At 31.3% G+C, this 10,557-nt stretch overlaps 1 protein-coding gene across 1 annotated transcript; it reads right to left on the reverse strand.

Moving 5' to 3' along the window:
- Window positions 1-311: 311 nt before the first annotated feature.
- Smp_123370 (metacaspase 2, putative) lies at window positions 312-7,996 on the reverse strand (the record flags this gene model as incomplete). The annotated part of the gene is made up of 4 exons (XM_018791536.1): window positions 312-773; window positions 2,558-3,874; window positions 7,040-7,140; window positions 7,255-7,996. The coding sequence occupies 4 exons, from the start codon at window positions 7,994-7,996 to the stop codon at window positions 312-314; spliced, it is 2,622 nt and encodes an 873-aa protein (XP_018645309.1).
- Window positions 7,997-10,557: the final 2,561 nt, after the last annotated feature.

Consider the following 10,557-nt stretch of genomic DNA (forward strand, 5'->3'; position numbering starts at 1 on the left):
TAAAGACAATGAATTAAGTAGTATTTGTTATTATCCTAAATGAAATTTGTTTATTCAGATTGTAGTCGTATATCTTATGAATTGAAGGGTAGTTGATATTCTGCTCTTAGTTCTCAAAATGAACCATAGGATTATACCGATTTGTATAGTTAATATGAGTTAATTATTTTCTTTTGAATGTATCAATCTGTGTTTTTTGAAGTATTGCTGGTTAGCAACAAATATTCTTACATAGATATATATAACTTGATAGATCAGTTTGAACCAGTATTTGATTGAATTTTATGACAACTAAATTAATAAAAGAAATGTCATGAAAGACATTGAGAGTTAGGTATAAATTTTGTAGCTTCTTTCTTATGATTATATTTTCGAAATGAATGAGTATAATGATCTTGTTCCATGTTTTCTGATCCCGATTTTGTCTTATCAAAAATTTCTGTATTCAATAAAGATGAAATAGTAAACTTATTTAGATTTGAATTGGATTTTGTCTTTAATTTAAAATCTGTTGAATTCATAGTTTGTAGATTGACTTCCTGATTATCACATTTAAATCGATCTGTTGAACATTTTGGAAAAGTGAATTTTTCTGTTGGTTTAGTTTCAATTAATTTATTTGAATCGATGTTTGATTGAATATTCCAGGTAGGCTCAAGTAAATTTGAATAATGTCCATCAAATGTTATGGGATTCGAGGTTTTTGATGAATTTTCATTGGATGCAACCCAAGAGGCCATGATGAGTGGAGATAGTTCAGGGACAATTGGATTCTATTGATAAAATATACCAGTGAAATGGTCACATTTAGTTAATAGTTTCATATAATGGTCAATAGAAAGTTCACTTAAAGTCATTCAGAATAACGATAATTGAAATACAAGTAATTGAGAAATCGTCAACAGTTCCCCCCAGGAAAACTGTAGCCATATAACAGAAACTGTTTCTGTTAGTTCCATTTGTAAAAAATAGTATTATTTTTCTTTACAAAATATCTTTGATAGCCTAATTCATGGTTTTCAAGTTGTACAGTATTGTTCATTGTTTGGTTAGTATTGAGTAGAATTACAAATGATAAACCTATTTTCCTACCAGTGACATTATATTTGACATTCAGTCTCTAAACTAACTTTCCGGTTACGTCGAACAATTTAATTCAGTATACCTAGTTAAGAGTTTAAAAATAATTAACCACTGAATCTCACAGGAAAAACAGGATGTTTAGGGTTATCAAATTATTAACAGTTTACGCAAAAGAATGGATGGTGTCATTTTCCGAAAAATATCCCTTTATTACAAATCCCCAGGTATAATTCATTATTATTCATGTGTACTATTCACACACATTTAATTCTAGTTACTATTTTGTATACTGACTCCAGATTTTCTTGATAAATATCCTTGGAACCTAGTGACTGACATTAATCCATATTAAAGAAATTCTGGCGAGACTATAATTTCTGGACGACCTTTGAACGAATCTTAAGTGATCTTGAGAAATGTTGGCCAATCAGTAAACAGTCAGCATAGAGTAAAATATATCATACGAAACCAAATCATTAAAGTGGATACACTTCTTTTATATGGTCCAAAAACTTGTCAATGTTAGAAAAAGGTTCCAAAATCGTAATGCATAATGTAGAGAAACTCATCCATATGGCTCCATAATAATTGGTCTCTGGAGCCATGATAAGGTCATAAAAACCCTCTCAGCCTCGACCACATAGCTTCATTATTGTTTGTGTGTACTCCGGTTGTGTAAGTTTATCATTTTTATTATGAATATGTCCCTACAATACTCATACCTCTGAACAGCCGAAGGTTCAGTAACATCTGCGATTATTGCAGCCAATGTTACTGATGCTTTTATTATACAGTTGGCGGTAATTATTATAATATGCCTTATTTTTAATCTGGATCGAGCAATAATGGTTCTTATTCTAGCAGACGTCTTCCTTCAACATATATTACATCGAAGGACAACATCACGGTAGTCTGCACAAGCTCTACAAGTCATTTAATACTCGTAATTACAAATACAGCAACTTCTTAGTAGTTTCATTTGTTGTAGCCGCTTAATTGTCAAGTCTTCTCTAAAATTCTCTGTGAACCGATCGTACATGAGTATCAGGTACTGAAATAGGCGCCGTGACTTTGAAACCCCTCAAACACTTCTGATTGGCTCGTCCATAAATTATAGTCTCGCCGAAATTCTTATATGACATATTAGTCAAGTTATTGCAAAATTCGCCTAAATATATACGGAAAACATAGCTTACCATTTAAATAATTCACAAAAACAGCCCCGAAGTAGATGTCCGGAGGTGGATTTATTTCCGTTTGGCAGCTCTGTACGAGAGCAAACAGTTGCATTCATAAGCTATTTTTTAAGATATATTATACCATGTGGGCCTTTCACAATAACTTTTTATTGTTTGTCTTACTCTAACTCTCAGAAATAACACTTTTTGATCAATAAAAAGTGGTAATCTACCGAATATTGGTTTAAGAACGTGGATGTAAATAAAAACAGATAGTATCCTGTAAATAAACTTACTAAATTATTTGACAAATGTGGTGATGATGATGATGATCTTAAGCATTTTAAACGTTCATTTACATTTAATGGATTAGACTGCTTTACTGGAGATATTTCCTCACTCATATTATCATTTTTATGATTGTTTGATGGATAATTCTTGCCATTTAATTTTTCATCGACCATTATTTCTGAAGATTTATCTGACATTAGTTTGTTATATTCATTAATTACAATTTGTTCCCCAATTTCAAATGGAATATTTTGATTTCCTTTATTCATTGAACTCAATAAGTTAGTATTAAATATGTCATCGCCTACACTAGTACAATTTAATTCATTACCTGGTCTAGGCATTGTAAATTTGTTTGAATCATCCATTGTGTGACATGATGTTGGTAAGAATAATGACGGTAATGTTGTAGGTGATGATGATTGTGAAAATGGACTATGATTCAATGGAATAAATGACTTAATGAAATGTTTCATTCTTTCTATATCATAATTAGAAGGTAAAACAGATGAAGAATGCGAAGAAAATGGTAAAGTACAAAAAGTTGATACATGAGATATCGTTGAAACTGATGATAATTGTTGAATCATTGAAACTGATGATGTAACATCTGAGACAAATGTTTTTTTATCGGATATTGTTTTCAATTGATCTCCCAAAGTGGAAATGTCCAATGAATCAAAACAATTCTTCAATCCAATAAATGGTAGTCTTTGAAAAGGATTTATACTTACAGATAGATTACAATTGTCATTTAAGTTTTCTATAGAATTAGATAACGAGCAATGTGAAGTTTTTTGTAGTTGTTTAGGTAAACGTTTATTTTTTTTACTAGTAGTATTTTCGATCAATTCAGTAGTTGTATACAATTTTTTATCCATTTTATTAAACAACCTTTTATTTCTTTTGTATGGTATACAATCAGAAAATGGTAAATTAATTGATGAAGAAAGACTTTTAATAATTGGATTTGGTAATTGATTGATTTCAGAAATTTGATTAGGTAACCAACTATTTGTATCTCGTAGTAAACCATCTACCACTTCATTTGAATCTTTATTATTTGAAGAGTTAGTTAGATTGTTATCGGAGGTAGATTTACATTGATTTTTTGATTTTCTAGATAGTTTACTTGATAAACTATCTGATGTATTCTCGATGGTTTCATCATTTATATTATGTTGTTTCAATAGTTTATCAAATAACATTTGTCTTTCTGAATGAGACATTCCTTGTAATTCAATATGTCGTCGAACATTATGTCGTTTAATTGTATCCAGTTTTCTTTGTGTCATAACTTTATGGCATACAAGGCACATAACCTTAAAAAAAAAAGTTTTCTTTAAAAATAGAATATTTATTTTAATAGTTTTAATTTCATTGTTGAAGTCATGAGTCAATTGAAGCTATATCACCATGGAAAACCTGGAAGCACTGGACGACCGTTTCCACAAAACCCCTTCTAATAATAATCTTATCATCACTAATGACTGACTTCAAGCGATATTTCGTTAAGTTCTAGTAAGAAGCAGTGACCAGTGGAGTTCAAACAGGTCTCTTGTTGAGATAGGAACTCACTGAAGACAATTGATGAACGGTTGCTCAGCTTCGTGGATTGGTTGAAGTTAGAAATTAACACCATCGGATATCGGCTCAGTGGTCTATCGGTTAAGCGCTCTGGCGCGAGACCGATAGGTCCTGGGTTGAAATCTCGCGAGGTGGGATCGTGGATACGCACTGCTGAGGAGTCCCATAACAGGACGAAACGGCCATCTAGTACTTCCAGGTTTTCTACGATGGTCTAGCTTCAATTGACTCATGATCTCAACTATATAAGATTTATATCAGTTCATTATTATTTCTACTTTAAATTCACTTATTTGATTCAATTAAAAATCGATTTGATCAAGTAACATCAACTTCCATAAATGAAATATGTATGTACCTCACATAAATTACGATATACTAATACATATAATGTATTCATTATCCTCAATGACTTGTCATATATATTTCCATTTATAAACATGTCTATCATTTAAATTGTACTATACTTGTTGCTAACATATTCAATGTAAAGTACATTTCAATGAATCATATAGGTTATTTTATAATGGTAGTTACAATTTTTTTAAAGTTTAAATTTAGTTCCATTGATGACTAGTGTTTGTGTGTGTATCTGTGTGGGGGGGTGCATTTTGATAGATCACCATTTAAACAATATTTATTTAAAAAAAGTGTAATGTAAAGACTATTGTCAATCATAAATAATAAATAATTCGTTTTAGAAAGAAAGAAAAATAAAATAATAAAATTGTAATGGATACATGGTATAAATGACAGTTTAATCAAAATTCATTGAGACTATTATTTTTTTATGGCTAATATTGACATGTATGATTGAGTATAAGAGATATTTAATGGGATGTTATACTTACTACCATTATTACCACTACTACTACTACTATTAACACTACTACTACTACTACTACTACTACATTCTTTTGAGTATTCATTCATCTGTCTGGTTAGTTAAGTTCATTTTCTTCTCACTCTGACTTTCTTTTTTGTTTAAAAAAAAATATTTGCATTCAAAATTTCAAAATTACAACTGTCTCATTGTTTAAATGAACAATAATTGGTAACTGTTTTTGATGGAGTTTTATTCTCTGAGCTGAATGGTTTGTAGAGCTTTCATTGTTATTCTGAACGATATCATCAGTCCAAACTTCGAGTAGGAGTTTGTTCAGAATAACGATGAAAACTTCACGATCAAACCATTCATCTCAGAGAACAAAACTTTATCAAAATTATCCACCTGAGCTATAAATCTTCTTCTACACCTCAATTTATAACTATATCCTCTGTGTTTCTATCTTATTGATAAATACTTGTAATTTAATAGTTTAACACAAAATAGAAGCTTAACACATTGTCTCATAACAAGTTTAGTAAATTGAAAGAAATGAAAATAATAACGAATAATTGTACTTCATTATTAAAATATAGTAATGATATTGTTTCATTACTTTGTTGAAAAGTCACTAACTCCTTCACATTTGCTTTTTTTCTTTTAAAGATGTGTACAGTTAGTTACTAACTTGAGATATATTTTAGGAGAATGTGTGTACAAGGTATGTTCAGATTGTTCAATTCATTGTTAAGAACAGCATAATATTAACACTTTTGTTGTGAACAAGAACACGGGTGGGGACAATCGAATATCTCATTGAAATATGAGAACCATATAGTGAACAGTTAATTTGCAAAAGAACAATCATTTGTCTCAATTTGACTGTTTATTCTGCAAATATCTATTCATAGTCTCCGATTATAATTGTTGATGCATTTTCGTACCAATTGCATGCCGTTCCCATTCTCTCCCATTCGATCTTCTACTGAAATACATTCAATGCCTGACGATCACCATATACTACTTATGTGGATATCAGTAACCCACACCACACTTTAACCATTCAGTAATATTTAATAAAATGTGTAATACAAACTATTTTAATCTTCAAACATCTTTTAATCATCTGTCAAAATATGCTCCTTTTTTGGACTAGAACCAAAATATACACCTTTCATTTGAGATAACTTGGTTAAATAAATTATCTACATTAGAATGATAAAATTAACAGTAAAATGACTGAAATATCATTTATGTTGTGCTTTAGACCTTTTTAATTGAAGGTCCCTAGTAATTAAATGGAACAAACTTAATCACCGAAAGTATTGATTTGTTAAGAAGGAAAATTTGCTTACTTTACTTAAAATCACATAACTTGAAATGAGATCAGTTGTTAATCTATTTTATTCATGGAAATTTACCAGATTGATCGAATACTTTCAGGATTTTCCAAGCCAGAATAATGATCTAACTGGTTTGTGTAAATGTATAAGAGAGAATCGATCATATTGCTCTGAAAACGTCATGAGCTAAATTTTATGAAATATTGATTCACTTATAGTTCCATTAGTTAGCTTTAAATATTTGCAAAATAAGTAACCTTACTTCTTAACTAAATGAATTGATTTTATATAGTTGAGATCATGAGTCAAATGAAGCTAGACCAGCATGTGAAACATGGAGGCACTAGATGGCCGCTTCGTCCTATTGTGGAACTCCTCAGCAGTGCGCATCCACGATCCCGCATCGCGAGATTCAAACCCAGGACCTACCAGTCTCGCGCTTAACCACTAGACCACTGAGCCGGTATCCAATGGTGTTAATTTCTAACTTCAACCAATCCACGGAGTTGAGAAACCGTTCATCAATTGTCTTCAGTGAGTTGATATCTCAACAACAAACCTGGTTGAACTCCACTGGTTACTGTTTCTCACTAGAACTCCAATAAATACCTCATGGAGCCAGTCACTAGTGAGCGTATGATCATTAACAGAAGGGGTTTTGTGGAGATTTCAGTATTTTCATAGTTGAAATCATGAGTCAAATGAATTAATACTTGATTTGAATAACTGACCTCATAACGTCCATATGGTATAACAAGCCATAAATGTTTCCATTCTTCACGAAATCTTCGTCTACGATCTTTCTCACGCCAAGTTAAATATTTATAAGCTCCTGTGGAGATTGTAGTCATTGTTGTGTCATTGTTATCATTGTCATTACTATCATTAACTTCATTATGGTTATTATTAAATCGAATATTTTGATCATCTGATTGAACAGTTTTACTTAATTTTATGGTATCCATGGGATTTTTATTATACCCTTTAAAATCTGTACTGTTATTCGTTTTCCATTCGGTTGTAGAAACTGTAGTCTTTTTTAAAGCTGATGTTTCTTTGACTAAATTATCGGTGTATAGTGGATCAGTTGTTGAAAAATGACTAATGTTATCATTTTTATTACTGTGATCAATAATGAACTTATTTTGTCCGGTATCACTATTATAATCTACTCTCATATACTTTTTAGACTGTTTAGCAGATGAATTAGAAAGATTCTTAGAATATTTACGTTTCAATGTAAGTTCTTCATTCATTTTAGGACTTCTGGTCATATTTCTCATTGAGTTTGAAGTGTTTTCAATTGAACAAGTAGATGGTGATATGTTGAATATGTTGTCATTATCATTTGAATATTGTATTGAATTATGATTCTTATTGGGATCAGTTAAAAAAGATGATCTGATTATTGGTAATGTTGATTTCTTTTTATCATTGATTAAAGAATTTATAGAGTAATCTAATGGATTCCCAGTACTGATATTTGATAAAGTTTCATTGTTATAGTTTATGTTTTTAATGGAATGAAATATATTTGATTCTGTAAGTGAATTTGATTCATTATGTAATTCGTTTGTATATGAGATGTCATGACTATTGATGTTACTATGCCAGTTAATAGATGGATAAGAGTTTGATAATTTAGTGAATTCGTAGTTATTAAACAATACACAATTGTCAACATTCATTCTGGTTAATTTTTCAGTCTCATTAGATAATGAGGTTGGCAAATTATAGATTTCATTATTAAACGACATCGTAAGAGGACGATATATGATGAATTACTATTTCATAGTGATTTTAATGGTTTCTTTTCTAGAACTGGGTGAACAAAAAGAAAAAAAAATCAAGATACACATTGTGATTCATTCATTAGCAAAAAATTTATTTTGGAAGGGGTTTTGTGGAGATTTCAGTATTTTCATAGTTGAAATCATGGGTCAATTGAAGCTAGACCACCATGGAAAACTTGAAAGCACTGGACGACCGTTTCGTCCTATTGTGGGACTCCTCAGCAGTGCGTATCCACGATCCCACACTCGCGAGATTCCAACCCAGGACCCAGTGCTTCCAGGTTTTCCAATGGTGATCTACCTTCAATTGACTCATGATTTCAACTATGAAAATACTGAAATCTCCACAAAACCTCTTCTGATCTAGAATCATATGCTCACTAATGACTGACTTCAAGGGATATTTCCTGGAGTTCTAGTGGGAAGCAGTGACCAGTGAAGCTTAACCAAGTCTGTTGTTTAGATGTCAACTCACTGAAGACAATTGATGAACGGTTGCTCAAACTTCGTAAAAAGTTTGTTTATTTAACGAATACAATAATTGAATATTGAAAAGATCTGTTTTATATTCTTGAAATCGTAAAACCATGGTTTGTAGATGAATAAACCTTAATCAGTGACTATAATGATAAATTTGGATTGTCTAATATGAAACAGTCTATCACTTCGTTGTATTGCTTAACCCATTGATGACAGCACGACATATCGAATACAGTGATTTCAATACTGATGGTCGTTAGTAGTGGAAGATCAGTTTCTATTCATAATTTAATTCAGTTAGCTTAACATCTTCTACAGTAGCATTAATCAGTAGGTGTTTAGCTATATTAGTGAGTAAATGTTTAGTAGCACCCTAAGATGTCTAAAAAAAGTTGCTTACGGGGTTTTGCAGGAGACAGTCGTTTTTGGTTGATAAACTTCGTTTTAAATTTCAATAATTGATTCGTAGTACACGGTAGTGGTTTTCAGAACAAGTTAACTGAATACTACTAATATTTGATTTTAAGTAGTATAGTGTATAACTATTATATCAGGTATAGTTAATTAATAAGTCGGATTCGATTTCAATACTTCCTACTGATTTCTTCCAAACATTCATCGAATAGGATGTCTTTTTCAAGATTTATAATTCCCTAATGTTTGGAATTAAACTTATATGGATTACGGATGATTAGCACATTATATTGTTGCAATGTTATCAAATACTCTAGTAATATTGTACGTCGGACAAATGAAAATTCCGTTTCACATACTAATTTTTTTATGATTATATTCGAAACTACAACATTTGAGCTAAATACTGATTAAACTAGTTTCACTGATACCATGCAGTGAATTAGCGTTTTTTAGCGAGTTAGTTTTCAACGGGATGGGGTCGATAACCCCATGCCAGTCTTGGAACTGGCAGTAGCCCCCAGAGGGGCTGCAGACTGAGTTCAGCCCATTAGTATCTTTTTTCAAAAGATTATAAGTCATTTTGAATTGTGCCTGATAGTGAAAAACTATTTCTAAGACGGACCGAGGACATCTGCCATACTACAATTTGATCGATATATAATTACGAAAGGCTCAAAGGAAACGTGATATACAAACATAAGATCTGTAAAAAGATTTAATAATGTGAAGCAATTCATTAACCAATAGACATAATCTCACATTTTCATTTCTTCTTATTTATTTTATTATGACAACAATTCCATAAAACAAATTAAAGTCATACTTCCAACTGTCATGGATCATATTTCTAGAATAATAGTTATATTCTATCATATTTCTACTATAGGGTTAATACTCATTAGTTTTGTGTTGTGCTTTAGGTGATTGCATTTCGAAATAATTTCCGGAAACGATTGATATCTTTCTGTCATTTGCATGACTATCTTGAAGTAGGGCTTAATTAATAGGAAAGTTTTTTAAAATTATTATTGACTTCACAACTGAGGTTCGTGCTATTTTCGTTATGCCCCGATAAGGATAATGGATGGTAACTTTTGAGAACCATTTATGGACCAATATTATGCATATATTTTTTTACTGTATCATTGCTAAATAACTAAACTATTCATATTCATGTTCCCCTTATCATGAGCTTTATTTTGATCTATGAACTATTGTTATACGATTTCTCATTGTTGAGTTATCCCTAGTCCATTAATTACTGCCTCGCCTATTCACAGCCACATTTGGTTAAATCTTGTACACATGTTATTTTTTATTTTATGGTACGATGTGGTCAGTTTGATTGGTATATAAACTCAGTATGTTTGAGAATAATGATTCATACCGCAGAAGCTGTTCTGGACTTAACTGGCTAGGCTAGGCAGAAGCAGGATCGATACATACTCTAGACTGCTCGCATGATTTCCATGTGTCTCTGTTCCAATCGATAATTCGCTGCTCTCTGACTGGCGGTCTTACCACGTCATACGTTAACAAGGCATCCACTCGGCCACAAG

The sequence above is a fragment of the Schistosoma mansoni genome, assembly GCF_000237925.1.
Source record: "Schistosoma mansoni, WGS project CABG00000000 data, chromosome 2 unplaced supercontig 0171, strain Puerto Rico, whole genome shotgun sequence".
Classification (NCBI taxonomy): Eukaryota; Metazoa; Platyhelminthes; class Trematoda; order Strigeidida; family Schistosomatidae; genus Schistosoma; species Schistosoma mansoni.